This window comes from Fomitopsis serialis (genome assembly GCF_022376445.1).
Source record: "Fomitopsis serialis strain Sig1Antser10 chromosome Unknown B0H18scaffold_18, whole genome shotgun sequence".
NCBI lineage: Eukaryota > Fungi > Basidiomycota > Agaricomycetes > Polyporales > Fomitopsidaceae > Fomitopsis > Fomitopsis serialis.
Window position 1 is genome coordinate 1 of NW_025954978.1, and position 13989 is coordinate 13989.

A 13989-nucleotide genomic window follows, 5' to 3' on the forward strand; every position below is an offset into this window, starting at 1 on the left:
TAGGACGGACAGTAGACGAATACAGTCGCGTCGGTTGTTCAACTTGACGGTCCTCCAGTAATGTGATCGCGCTGTCCAGCTCCATGTACGGCAGACCATATTGCATGACTTCAGAGTCTCACGGTCATCATGGAGCTGATCCACGACGCGTTCCTGCACTTCAATCGGTAGTTCCGGAGGGGCCATTCTATATGCTTGTAAGTGGGTTAGCTGATCTATTGACAATGCAAGACTCACTTCAGACAACTTGAACGTATCTAGCGAAGTAGCTATAAGCTACCGATGCTGGTACTTGTCTCGACAACTAGGTCAATAGCACCCAACTGCACGTCGCGATGTACAACAGTATTGGTGATATGTGGGCGGGCTTGGTGTCAATGCCAGTGCCAATCGTGATTCGTAACACCAATTAGCTCGAGCGCGTCGTTACCCGGCGGCCGGGCTCTCGGGATGGCGGAAAAGTTGATGTGCGGGTCGTCGACGCGTGCGGGTGAGGGGATGTTTTCCCTACGCAGATGAGCGCAGACTCGGAGGAGATGATTGCAGGAGGAGACTCAGAGAGGCGATCCTTGATCGGTCCGATCGACTCCTCCTTCCACGTGCCTGCGACTCGGAGGGCAGATAGCCCGAGGTGCACTACTACTGTAAGTCTGGACATCAGTGAGCGACAAACCTTGAACATACTGAGCCATGACCATGGTGTCTCTGTTTTGTGCTACTACTAATCACTCTCTCAACCTGATTTCCAGTCCTGCAAGGGCGCGCCAGTCGACATCTTCAATGATCGTGGCAATTGTTCGGACGAGCATAGTTCTGAATGTCCGAGGATACTTGCATGCAGCTTGGGATAATATGAAGGTATACGGCCCGCTCGAGCACTTGGTCATACAAGGGACATGATGGGGAGAGGCCTAGTCAATGTATACAGCGTCCCCAAATTATCTGTCGTGGATCGTTCGTCAACACAATCCTAAGTACACAATATCACAAGAGATCGAGCCGGAGACTTTTACAGACTATACAAGAGGACTAGATTACACCGTTCAAGAAAGATATCAGCGACAAGATGTGTCCGAAGCCTTAAGTCTAGATACAGCTCTTGGTCACCAGTCAAGCTTCAAGTACGACGCGCTTTGACACTATAGGTATCCACCCATCCGTGAAAAGTCCGCCTTTGCTAGTGACGACGCGCCGATCGACAACTACACGCATTCCTATGGCGAGAACTGAAGCAATTCGTACCCTCAGAGGATCGATTGCATCGGGGATGCCAGTGGTGCCACACCCCGCATATGTACAGAAGTAGAATGTGACCGTCATCGTCAGGCATTTGCGATGCAAAGCGATCAATGCATCGCTCAGAGCCGGCCAATCGAAGAACTCCCGGAGAAAGTGTTGTTCGGAGGAATAGAAGTGGAAGTCCACAGTGCGCAATTCCGTAGAGGTAATCCTCGACAGGAACAATGGGACGTGGGGCCAATGATCTCGGGAGGAGAGACGGAAGGTGAGTGAGAGGGACTTCAGACGACAATGATTAGCCAAGTCGAGATGTTCCAGCCACACTGAAACATAATCACAGTCTAGTCAGAGATCTGACATTCAGAGTGCCACAAAACTGCCACTTACCGTCACTGGACCTGAAGGCAAACTCGAGGTGCTCCAATGTTGCTTCTGCTCTGCGGAACATCGGCACCAGCACAGGCAGAAAGTCGTCCCATCCAGCTACCATTCCCTCATCCGTCCATCCCAATCTCTTGAGCCGTAAGTCAAATGGGGGAACCGTTAGCGCCGCCAGTAGCTCGGACAGCGCTTCTAGCCGTGTGACGAAGTTGTCTCCCATGATATCTTGTATAGTGATACATCCCTGATGACGCCTTGCGACAAAGTCCTGGATGGCGGTTCTCTCGAGAGGCCACGGTTCTACCCGCCGGTGGTCACTAATGTTATGCGCGTGCAGGGAAGAGACTGTTGGGAAGGCCCCGAGGAACTCCAAAAGTTCGCTAGTGCTTCTGAGCTCCAAATAGTTGTAGTGAATCGCTTTGAGGCGGGGGAAGACGAGAATCGAGGATATAGCATCTTGCAAATTGAAAGCCTCGTCATCGGACCATAAGTATTCCATGAACGCGGTTATATTGAAGTGCTTGACATAGAGAACCTCGACCACAGGAAGGCGGCGCGAGATGCTGCGCAACAATTCGTAGGTCATCTCTGTGTGCTCCTGGTAGTAAGAATCCCCCATCGGCAGCTGAAGCTCCCGCACTCCGGATGCAACACCGGTGCCGAGCTGATCAGATTCCTCTAGAAGAGACAGGAAACGGATGGCATCGTGTTCTGTGTTCAACACGATGGTCCAGAGAAGGTGCAATCGCGTCGTATGAGTCCATGCGCGACAGATGAAGCTGCAAGACTTCAAACTTTTGAGGTCGCCGTGAAGGTGGTCCAGGGCACGTTCCTGGACCTCCAAGGGTAGCTCCGACGGTGCCATGTCGTGTGTCCTAGTAGACGGGCTATCATTCGTCAGAAACACATAGAAAGGTCAATAAAGCATCCATTCAAAACTCACCTCAAGTATGCACACTATGCAGACTGCGTCCGGTTGGCTACAAGCTGAGGGCGACTCAATGAACAGCGTACAGCGTGAACTAGCTCTACAACGTACAATACTGTATCCGCTTGCGCAGCGACACAGAGAAGTACCGTAGCTTTGACCTGATTGCGCCCGACGATTTTGGTTTGGAGATCGACGACGACGCACGTCGCGCGTCTCGCGGCGATTGCGTGGCGCCACTTACGCGCTCGCACGTGATCGCGAAGCGCTACTTACCCCGACGTCTGACGGTGGGACGACTCGCGACTGCAAGAGTCCGACCCAGTCTACTTACTAACTGTATGCCATCAGTCGCCGCATCAGCCTTTGCTAAGTGCACTAGGCTACTACAGCGAGAGCGCCGTGGCGCATGCCGGTTTGTATGAACATACTAGTCGGATATTTCTGTCAGTGGTATACTAATTGGAGCCTAACTTGCCAGTCCACTGGCAAGACTACATACCGCGCCCAGAACGTACTAGTGTCATGTATGTACGTCTATCATGTATGTCTGCTAACGACGGCGCTGACAAGACAAGTCCAGATGCCCATGCGACTTCTGGCGTCACATGCGGTAAGGTATGCTCAGCGATCGGAACTGCATACTTTTCCTCACATCGTTTCTGTCTCCAGCTCCGAGTCTCCACTGGGGAACTAGCGACGACCAAGCGCCAGTGCGAGAAAAAAGTCAGCGGAGCTTCCACCTGTGCCTGAAGTATGATATATCTGGACGCTGCGCGCCAGCAGAGAAGATACCTTGCTCACGATACTTTGTCTCCTTCGTCAGTTGATAGGCGACTCACGTTCCGAGGCAGAACCTCCCATCCCTGTGTCCGCGTGGCGTTGGGAGAATACGTGTAAGGTGGCTTGCAGTGTGGCCTTATTGAGTCCGTTCATTATCAGGAATGCATTGTTGTAACAGAATCCTAGAAGAACGTAGGCATCTCGTGTCGCTGATGGATCGTCGTTTTTCATAACCCGCATTGCTCTCACATGCGACTCGTAGAGGAATCGCCAGTCGGTGGGTTCGGACAGCACACTCGCTGCGTCGGCCGACGGTCAATGTAAGCAATCACCAAAGAGAAGGTCCAGTCTCTGTCATTGCAATACAGGTGAGTTCGTGACTTCCAGAGATATCTCACATAGTCCTGCCAAAGTCTGCAGCATTTTCCCTGCGCAGATATTTGATGACTCCTCCTCGGTAAGCCATCGCTTCGCCGTGTGAACTAACTGACAGAGGGAACGAAGCCGGGGACCTCGATGGAGGACGTTCGTCTCAGGTTACGAAATGCGCGCAGTGCGGGATCAACACGATGCTTTGATGAAGAAGCACCACGCATACGGATTGAACGAGGCTTCTTTCGAATCCCGGTGCCTTTCATGCCGAATCAAACCCAATCGCCTTGACCGACTGCACCTCGGACGACGCGCAACCCTGGATGCATACGACTGCTCCGCCTGACACTGTACGCACGACACAGTGAATGAATCTTCTGCTGACTGACTTGCTTACCCTGCAGCCACCCACGCCTCTGCGTGCTTGATGCCGAAGCCGGGTCACAGACACTAGTAATGTCATCTGCAAGGCGAGGAAGAGCTGACCAGCAAAATCTCTGTCGGGCTAGGCAGCCGAAGTAGTGCAGTCCGTGCGCTGCTGTATGTTTCTATCGGATACATGTGCCGCAGGGGTTCACCGCCGATACTCACGAAGGACCCTGACGAGAAGACCAGAGTACATATCCTATCAACCAGCTCACGGAGAAACACCTCGTTGGCGAACCGATGTGCCGGCGGCTGACGTGAAGCCGTCTTGCCTAGGTACGTCGCTGGCATGCAACTCTATACAATTTACTATCGCGCCTTTCAACTTGCAAACTCGCCGGCGTCCCACTGGTTGCCCCGTGACGGACGTAGGTCAAAAAACGCCCAGAAGGATCATCTAGAATGCGCAACGTGTATCTGGCCCTGGATAACACGCGACAATTGTTTGTATTGCAGTGGCTTTTGAGGGGCAATCCTCAGTGACGTGCCGGCAGAGCTTTGGTAACACAAGGAGTCTTCTTTGGCGCAGCGATGAAGCATCTTCGGACCAGCAGCGTAGGACATATCCAACAGAGTGCGAACGACAGCACAACTTCAAGATGTGCCAGCCGATACAATATTTTCTTCAGCATTTTTGATCGAACGCGGCGCGGCGCCCGGGTGATACGCAACCATAGAGTAGGGGCCATCGCCAGAGCGAGATCTTTCCCCAAGGTTGCGCTCAATGGGATCGCTGTCGCTGTGCTGTCGTAGAACACGTCCGGAGCCCGGACAACGCAGCCGGCAAGTTTGGATTTGCCGCCGCCGATGGGCGGAAGACCGTCCGAAGGCCTCATCTTGGTGTTACTTTGGTCGCAACTATGGCGGCGATGCCAGTTGCGAATTCATCATCGTGTCAGGGGGGATCTCTCACTGCAATTTACTGAGTGCGAGTGCACTTAGGTGACTAGGGAGCTCCGTGACTCTGGAAGGAGTCGATAATGTGATTACAGAATCCCCCGCGCAACAGCCGAAGGAGGCGCGTAAAGCGGTGCGTGGCGTGTAGTTTTCGGCGAGAATGAATGCGTACCAACTCCGATCCAGTGGGGGTAGGACCAATCGTCGATTGGATCCGCGCAAGAAGGTTCAAAATCACATCGGGGGAAGGTGCATCCCGACGCGTCGAGGTTTCAGCTCTACCGTACGTTACATTCTCCTCTAGGAGTACGAATCGAGCTACGGGCCGTAGATTCCATTCCTATGTAATTATTGATGTGTCCTTCTCAGCTTCGAAACACTTCTGTAAGGGGATAAAACTCGGAACTGGTCACGTATAGTTTTCATTTCACCTCGCCAATTCCGCAACGAGCTGACGAAGTGAGTACAGACCTAGACCGGCTGCTCGCATGGCGGAGGCGAAGTCGCGCTGAAGGCCGACAGTGTAGCTGCTGTAGCATGCACAGCACATTCATGTGGCTGTGAAGGTACACACAACAACGCGACCGTTCCGAGTCGGCGGAGGCGCCTTCTCTAATCGCGCTGATGCAAAGCCGCGGCGCTGATTTTACCATTGGGCACATGCTGTCAACGTGGACCGTGGGAGGCTCGGAAAGATCGCATCGCGGTGCTTACTAGGGGCAGATCGAACGAAGAAGATCCGCGAGGCGTTGGTTACCGACTCGAGCAGTACGTACCTTAGACCTCGGCGCCTCCGTGTCAGTCCGTGTCCTACTCCCGCTGCCGGCGGGAATCGTAATCCCGTTCTAGTCGAGGAGGCAATGATGAGAAGTCCACCAAATTGTTGGTGTCATGACTGGAGGCTATTCAGTATGCTCTGTCATTGCCAACAAAGCTCGGCTGAAGAAGATGAACGACCTCCAGACGTGTCGTGGTTCGTTGAATGTGCTTATACGAAGAGAGCGATCATAGGGCGACTACCGTTAGTCAAACACTTCGTCATGCTGTCCAGATTCTGCAGTGTTTTCCCCGGCGACTATGTGTGCCTCCGCATGCTGCGTCTCAGGCGCTGCTGACTATACCGAAATGACACTCACCTCGGGTGCGTATGTGAGATTGAATGGGACCTGCATGTCCGCCGATGAGTGCTAGACCCGGCGCGATGCACTCTTCGCATTGGAGATGGGTCACAGTGAATCCCTGACGCGTCTGCGCGTTTCAACCTCGCCAAGTGCCACCCAAAGGAGTGAAACAGGTCCATGCTGCCGTGGATCGCTGCAAACATGTGCATCGATGCTTACTGCGTCCACAGCGCTCGCGGTGACGCCGTTGCTACAACGGTCCGCGCGCGCCGCGGGCTTTGAGGCAATGAAGCCGTGAACATTCGCCCTGGGCTGACAACGAAATGCAGGTTAGCTAAAGAGTAAGCTATGCTTATTGGACGGACCCGAAAATGGTAGATGCGCCGAGGATGATTGCGCCGCATGAAGCTGAGCCTGACAGACACCGTCATGATTCGTTGACAGTGGTGACACGTGACCGTCGACTGGGCAGAACTGGCAATGGCATGGACAACTGGACGACAATTCGGACGAGCGAGCACGAAGGGGACGGAGAGCGCATCACGGCGACACTGAGTACTGAGCAGGCGAGGAGCGAGGAGCGCGAACATCGAGGCGGTTTCGACTCCGCGAGGAACAGGTCACGGGCGGCTGCTAACCCGCGTCGCGCCGCAATCGACGAGTCTCAGATCGCCCCTGCTGCGACGAGGCTGCATCACCTCCTGCAGGTTTGCTGGCGCGAAGACAATGCTGAGATGACCGCTTCTCTCAGCGTTTCGTATTGATTGGCCGCCAGTCGGATGGCTAGCTGCTGATATCGAAGACCTAGTCCTCCGACATCAAATCCGACTCGGACCTGCGACGAAATGACCACGGCGGCTGTGCAGCTCAAGTTACTCGAGTGTCTAGTGGGTTAGTCTTGGGTTAGTCGATCCGACTCACTCGGAGAGCGGGAAGAGGTACGGCGTGCCGTCGCTGTCACGCCCACGCTGGATTTCTGAATCGCCCGTGTCATGCCGTGACTGAAGCCAATCGAGCTGGGGAACAAGCCTTTCTGGACCTTCCGAGGTTGGGATGTCCTTCCGAAGGAGATTGCCACGGGCATTGCCCTGCGACCTCTCCCTGCCGCGGAACCAGTCCCAGAATCGGTGCGCCTGCTACGATCCGCGAGGTGCGCTCCTGCTCAATCTGGAAGTCCAATGACAGCTTCTCCGAGCGCCCGGGCTTTCGAATATATAGAGATCTACTCTATCTCTGGGCGCCATTCAACACCTCTGCAGACAGCGGCACGCAACCCGTCCTGCTCACGAACCATACGCGTCCTACTGCGCTGTGCTGTCTTCCATCATCTGCGTCGCGCGTAGGCATATTTCGTCGGCCATGGTGCCCCAAGACTGGACGCAACCCTCGCTCGGCATGCACCCTGGCGGACAACCCCAGCAACTACAACTCGAGAACGAGTACGAAGTAGATCCTGCTCAATTCCAGATGTTCCACGCAGGTCGTGACCCCCAGAGTAGTCGCCATGCAGGCTACACTAGCTACGGCCCCTCCTTTGGCAGCGGCCAGATGTCCTACGCCTCGCAAGAGCCATTGATGCAAGACGCGTTCTCGGGTAATTACGCGTATTCGAGTGTGCATTCATCTGCTTTCACGCATTGATTGTTATAGTTTACGTCTTTTCTGCAGGCCAGGGATTCAATGCAGCTTCATCGAGTTCCTTACAAGTATCCTCGGTCCCATCGGTGTTCCATGGGCACAGCAGTGCTCAGGTCGACCACTACTCCTTCGGAGTTCAGCCCACCTCTATGGCATCAAGCAGTCAACGCCCAAATTCCCGTGCCTCCTCAACCTACGGGGGGTTTCAGCAACCAATAGATGGCCCACAGCACATATATGCGCCGTCTGCTCCTCTGTCAGGCCCGCAGGGAGGCGCCGACTTCCATACGAACGCCGCCCTCGCCTACAGCAGAATGTCGTATGACATGCAGGGCGGCCGAGGCGTGGCCAAGCGCATGCGCACGATGGGAGATGGGCTTGATGTCGACGACGACGACGCTGATGGTCTGTGGGACGACGGCACGTCGCTTGAGCAGGAGCAGAAACCCAAGCCGTGAGTGCCGGACAAGTCTCCCTTTTCTCGGAGTCTGACTGCGATCACAGACTCGGCGCATGCGCGCGGTGTAAAGGCCTGAAGGTGTGTAATATCCTCGTAGTTCACGCCGAGACGCGCCTAACCTGGCTATATGCGTTCTCGCTGCCGCTATATGCGCCCTGTAACAGGTCAGATGCGTCTTCTCGCGCGACTCCGACGTCTGCGAGCGCTGCACGAAGGGCAACCACGACTGCATCATCCCCGGGCGCAAGAAACGCAGACCGCCCCCGTGAGGCCGCCTTTCCCTTCCTCTCTCCTGCGCGCAATGCTGACCCCTGCGTCGCGTCGCGTCCAGAAAGCGGGAGCACCTCATCAACCAGATTAAGGAACAGGCCGCGCAGATCTCGGACCTCATGAACAAGCTCGAGGAGGCGAACCGCATCGCGTCGCGCCGCATTTCCGTGTCCAAGTCCGCGGGCCAGCGGCCCATGCCCAACATCTGCGACGAGGGCGCCGCGGCGGTCCTCGCGGCGGAGGACCTGCACGGGTCCGTGCCCGTCCCGTGCCCGCCTGCGGAGGGCGACGTCGCGGACTGGGTCACGAACGCGCGCCGGTCTATAGTGGAGCTCGGCAAGTACGTGAGCATGGGCGGGGCGAGCGTCACTGTGGACATGCTCGGCGAGGAGGGGAGCGTGGACGACGCTAGCGACGATGAGTATGAGTACGAGTACGAGGCTACCGTGGAAGACGAGGATGCGCGCTCTTCTCATGGGGAGGGGCGCGTGGGGTCGGTGGGTGCGGAGTCGTATGAGCCGGGGCCGAGCGGCAGCGCGCTCTCGCCTGCTAGTACGGCTAGCACGACGGATGGCGCGCCCGGGAGGAAGGCGGGAGGCGGTGGCGCGAAGCTTGCCATTCTGCCCAACGAGGATGCCACTTTCGGGTTTATGGCCAATCTTGCGCTCAGCATGTCGCGAGGGGTCTCGCGGCGCGAGGCCGCACCTGGTGCTGAGCAGGAGGAGGAAGTAGGACTGGCCAACAACAATTATTTCCGACCGAGTAATTGTTCTTGTCGTCTGATCTCATTTGGGGGTTGCTGATCCGTACATTTGCAGGCCCCGCACCGCACACACCCCTCGTCGATGAGCAGTTACAGCCTGCCATCTTGCGCAATGGAATTATTCGACCGGATGAAGCTGAGAAGCTGTTCTCCACGTATGTTCCGTGACCTCTTAATCCCTTTGCCTTCTGACCACGATCGGCACAGCTACTTTGATTACATGAACGTCTCCGTCTCTCTGCTCGACCCGGTCATCTACACGGCGCAGAAGACGTATTGGCGCTCACCATTCCTATTCACTGTCAGTGAGTATTCCGTGCGTATGCGCGCGGAGAACGTCAGTTGACGTGCTCTATGTCGTACAGTATGCGCGATCGCTTCGAGGCACTATTGTCCGCGCCCGGAACTCTACCAGGAAGCCATGAAGTATGCCCGTTTGGCTGCGGGTACGGCGCTCATTGGAGGTCAGAAGTCAATCGAGGCGGTTCAGGCGTATCTCCTGCTCAGCTTGTACCCGGTGCCTGCACGGCGGTGGGAGGACGATAGGAGCTACCTCTATCTGGGGCTCGCCATTCGGTCAGTCCTATTTTCCTGACACTGCGTGCTCAGCGTGTTGATGCGTTATTGCACGGTCTCGTAGCATGGCGACTGATCTCAAGCTGCGGTACCCGGTCACTACTACCAAAGGCGAGAACGAACTACGGGCACGCGAGATGCTGAACCGTACAAGAACTTGGCTCAACTGCTACAACCTCGACCGTTCGACGGGGGTGCAATACGGAGAGGCGCCTGTGATCGATAACAACGACTACGTCGCGAAGCACACGGAGGACTGGTGGCAGAGCTCGCCGTACAACATGCAAGGCTTTGACGTTCACCTCTGCTGTTACAAGGCGGAGCTGGCCGTGTTGGGGGAGTTCCGGGCGTGCATATGGAGCGACCCGGAGCGCCCTTCAGGGATTAACAAGGTACGTTCCCTTCTCCGCCGCTTCTCCCGCAGAATGCAGCTCTGACGCCCCGCAGAACATCGATGTGGCTCAGATAGCGAGCGAGACTGACGACCGCCTCGCCGCCCTTGAAGAGAGCTGGAAACCGATTCTGTGCAACGCTAAGACCGACGACCCGCAGTGCCACTTCCGGATAGGGCTACTGAAGTTGGCGTACAGTTATGCACGGCTCTCCGTGCTGTCGGTCGGCTTCCAGCACTCCTTCGGCAAGGCGTCTCCCAGCAACGAGGTGCCCTTTCTCTGGCGCGTACGTAACTCGTCTTTCGTCACAATGTTGATTCTGATTTGCAATCGTTTAGTGCTTGCGGGCGGCGAAGGACACGGTGCTGTCTGTCGTAGATGGCCTTGGCACCCCTAGTCAAAGTAAGTTCATAGTTGGAATGGACCTGTCAATGACTTAGCAGTGTCACACAGTGATTTACATTCGACACGGACCAGAAGCTCAAAGCGTTTTTGTTACCTTCGCGTCGGCGTTTCTCATCAAGGTACCAGATCTGTTCCTAGAAGCCCAACCCGCGACTGAATTGTCAATGCACAGCTCCTGCAACCGAAATACAGTGTATACCTTTCAAGGGAACAGCGGGTAGAAATCAAAGACCTGGTCCATCGTGTGATCGATCTCCTTGGGTCGCCTGAAGTGGCCATTGACGACCGGCATGGCCCCAAGCTGTATGCGCGTTTCTTGCAAGGGCTGCTTAACACGCCGATGGCCAGAATCGACCATTCGCCGTCTTCACTCAAGCGTGATAGTCGACGGTCAAAAACTACGTCGATAGCATCGTCACCTTCTCATGCCAGTACCTCCGCGCGACAATCACTGTCTCCTGCGCCTGACAGCACGAGCACCCAGTCTAGTCCCAAACCGCACACACCACCGCCTACATTGTCGCCTACGATATTCAGCTCAACCATCACTGCTACGTCCGCGTCTCAGATGTCACATCCAATGTCGTCTCAGTTAGCGGCGTCCAGTTTTTCTGCGCCCATGTCGCCGCCTCTGTTCTTTGATTCGGAGCTCATACAGTCCATGCAGTCTGTCGACGTGTTCCCAGATGTCGTTCTACCTGGTTAGTTGCTTGGTCAATAATAAAAGGCGCGATCGCTTCGAAGCTAATAACGTGTCCGCGTAGGCTTCAACTGGTTGGGATCCGACCCCATGTCGGCGTTTGCCCATTCCTATTGATACGAGGGCGACATCGCCGCAAGCATATTTGTATCTTTTTTTCTTGGTATTAGGATGAGACGAACAGAGTCTTGCTTCTTGCACCCCCCCCCCTTCCCGTCGGATATTGTAGCTGCGTCTTTAGGTAGCATTGCTTTCGTCTAGACTGGGTCAAGCAGGATCATCCTCAGTCGGCGGGGTGTATAGCGCTTCGCGATCACGTGCGAGCGCGTAAGTGGCGCCACGCAATCGCCGCGAGGCGCGCGGAGTCGTGCGTCCTCTCTTTCACTCAAGGTCCGATCATAAGTCACCAAGGGACGGACACGTAGCGACAATTGAACGTTCATTCCTAAGCACCACTACAGCCTCTCAGCTGTCTCTATCTCGCGGCTCTTACTGCCATTGCGTTGTACTAAGTACTCCGTCATCCAAGTCGTTTTACACGTGCAAATACACGACCGATAACTCGTCGGGAGCAATCAGGTCAAAGCTACGTTACTTCACTGTGTTGCTGTGCAAGTGGATACAGTACTGTGCGTCGAAGAGCTAGTTCAAGCTGCACGCTGCTCACTGAGTCGTCCTTAGCTTGTAGCCAATTATCAGGGGCATAACGAGGCTGGCTTGGACGCAGTCTTCACATTGCGCATACTTGAGGTGAGTTTTCGACGGACCTTTATGGATATTGCTGTGGGTTTCTGACAAATAATAGCCTGTCTACGAGGATCCAACATGGCTCCGCCCGAGCTACCCTTGGAGGCCCAAGAACATGTCCTGGACCACCTTCATGACGACCTGAAGACTTTGAAGTCTTGCAGTTTCGTCTGTCGCGCTTGGACTCGCACAACGAGATTACATCTTCTCGGGACCATCGTGCTGAACACAAGATGCAACGCCATCCGTTTCCTCTCTCTTCTAGAGGAATCTGACCGGATCGGAACTGGTGTTGCTTCCTGTGTGCGGGAGCTTGAGTTGCCTATACTGGGGTTTCCTCGCCGTGGGAAGCGTTCAGAGATGCGCTGCGAATTGTTGAGCAGCATCTCGCGCCGCCTTCCTGTGGTCGAGGTTCTCTGTGTTAGGCGCTTCAATATCACCGCCCTCATGGACTATTTACATTCCGATGACGAGGCCTTCAATATGCAAGACGCTTTATCCTCGATATTCGTCTTCCCCCATCTCAAAGCAATTCACTACCACGGGCTGGAGGTCATGGGTATCAACGAACTTTTGGAGTTCCTCGGGGCATTCCCAACAGTTTCCTCCCTGCATGCACATAACATTGACAGCCGTTGGGATGAGCCGTGGCCTCTCGAGACCACCGCTATCCAGAACTTCGTTGCAAAGCGTCAACAGGCACCTATCTCTATAGAAGACATCATGGGAGACCTCTTCTCACGGTCAGATGAGCTGCGCAAGCTACTAGCTGCGTTAGCGGTGCCCCCGTTTGAGCTACGGCTCAAGAGATTGGGATGGACAATAAACGGAACATCTGGGTGGCTTCCCTTACTGCCTATGCTGCTTCCGGTGTTCCGCAGGGCCAACGCAACATTGGAGTACCTCGAGCTCGCCTTTAATGCCAACGATGGTAAGTGTCAGTTCTGTGGCTCTCAGAAAGTCAGGTCTCTCACCGGACCGTGTGCTGCAGTGTGGCTGGAACGCCTCGATTTGTCCAATCATCGTCGTCTGAAGTCCGTATCGCTCACCTTCCGTTTCACCCCCGAAAAGCATCACCAATGGCCTCGCGTCCCAGTGTTTCTGTCGAGGATCACCTCTACCGACTTGCAAGTTGTGGATCTCCACTTTCATTCTTCCAAACAACCCTTCCTCTGGGAGTTCCTTGATTGGTCGGCTCTGAGTGATGCATTCATCGCTTTGCATCGCAAATGCCCGAGGATGACGGTTACATTCTACTTCTATATAGATGCCGGACACGGCGTCGTCATTCCCGATGCAATCGATCCTCTGAGGGTACGAATTGCTCCTGTTCTGGCCACAGGGATGCGTGTAGTCGTCGATCGGCGCATTGTCACCAAGCAAGTCGGACTTTTCGCGGATAGGTGGATACCTATACAGTCAGAGCGTGGTCTACTTGAAGCTTGACTGGCGACCAAGAGATGGACCGTCCTGTATCTAGACCCTAGCTTCAAACACATCTTGTCAACAATTTCTTGAACGAGGCATTTCAGTCCTCTTGCATAGTCTGTTATCGTTGTTATCGTCTCCGGCTCGACCACTTGTGTTACTGTGTACTTAGAATTATGTTGACGGATGATCCACGACAAGTAGTTTGGGACACTGTACTGTATATATACGCCTCCCCTCAGTCCCTTGTATGACCAAGCACTCGAGTGGTTTGTCCCGCTTACCCGTGCGCCTTCATGTTCTCCCGAGCCGCATGCACGTATCCTCGAGCATCAAGAGCCACACTCGTGGTGCAATATGCTACTATGAGATCTTTGGCAGTAGTGCATGAGGTTCCGACAGTCACTCACTGATCTTCGCCACGACCGTTGAGGACGTCTACTAGCACGCCCTTGCGCAGGTC

The 13989-nt window shown here is 54.9% G+C and overlaps 3 protein-coding genes across 3 annotated transcripts; 2 read left to right on the top strand and 1 right to left on the bottom strand.

Annotated features, from left to right (window-relative positions):
• Positions 1-931: 931 nt before the first annotated feature.
• B0H18DRAFT_1209496 (uncharacterized protein) lies at positions 932-2739 on the bottom strand. The gene is made up of 4 exons (XM_048036319.1): positions 2660-2739; positions 2564-2607; positions 1627-2507; positions 932-1562 (listed from the first exon to the last, which is right to left on the bottom strand). The coding sequence occupies exons 3-4, from the start codon at positions 2483-2485 to the stop codon at positions 1111-1113; spliced, it is 1311 nt and encodes a 436-aa protein (XP_047895671.1). The 5' UTR covers positions 2486-2507; positions 2564-2607; positions 2660-2739; the 3' UTR covers positions 932-1110.
• A 4767-nt stretch (positions 2740-7506) lies between these two features.
• On the top strand, positions 7507-11357 carry B0H18DRAFT_1117054 (uncharacterized protein; the record flags this gene model as incomplete). Its single annotated transcript, XM_048033520.1, has 13 exons — positions 7507-7741; positions 7798-8239; positions 8290-8323; positions 8410-8510; positions 8577-9277; positions 9334-9433; positions 9486-9583; positions 9644-9854; positions 9919-10246; positions 10302-10532; positions 10585-10648; positions 10700-10770; positions 10824-11357. The coding sequence occupies 13 exons, from the start codon at positions 7507-7509 to the stop codon at positions 11355-11357; spliced, it is 3150 nt and encodes a 1049-aa protein (XP_047895672.1).
• A 368-nt stretch (positions 11358-11725) lies between these two features.
• On the top strand, positions 11726-13824 carry B0H18DRAFT_994672 (uncharacterized protein). The gene is made up of 4 exons (XM_048045270.1): positions 11726-11980; positions 12033-12101; positions 12157-13029; positions 13090-13824. The coding sequence occupies exons 3-4, from the start codon at positions 12177-12179 to the stop codon at positions 13542-13544; spliced, it is 1308 nt and encodes a 435-aa protein (XP_047895673.1). The 5' UTR covers positions 11726-11980; positions 12033-12101; positions 12157-12176; the 3' UTR covers positions 13545-13824.
• Positions 13825-13989: the final 165 nt, after the last annotated feature.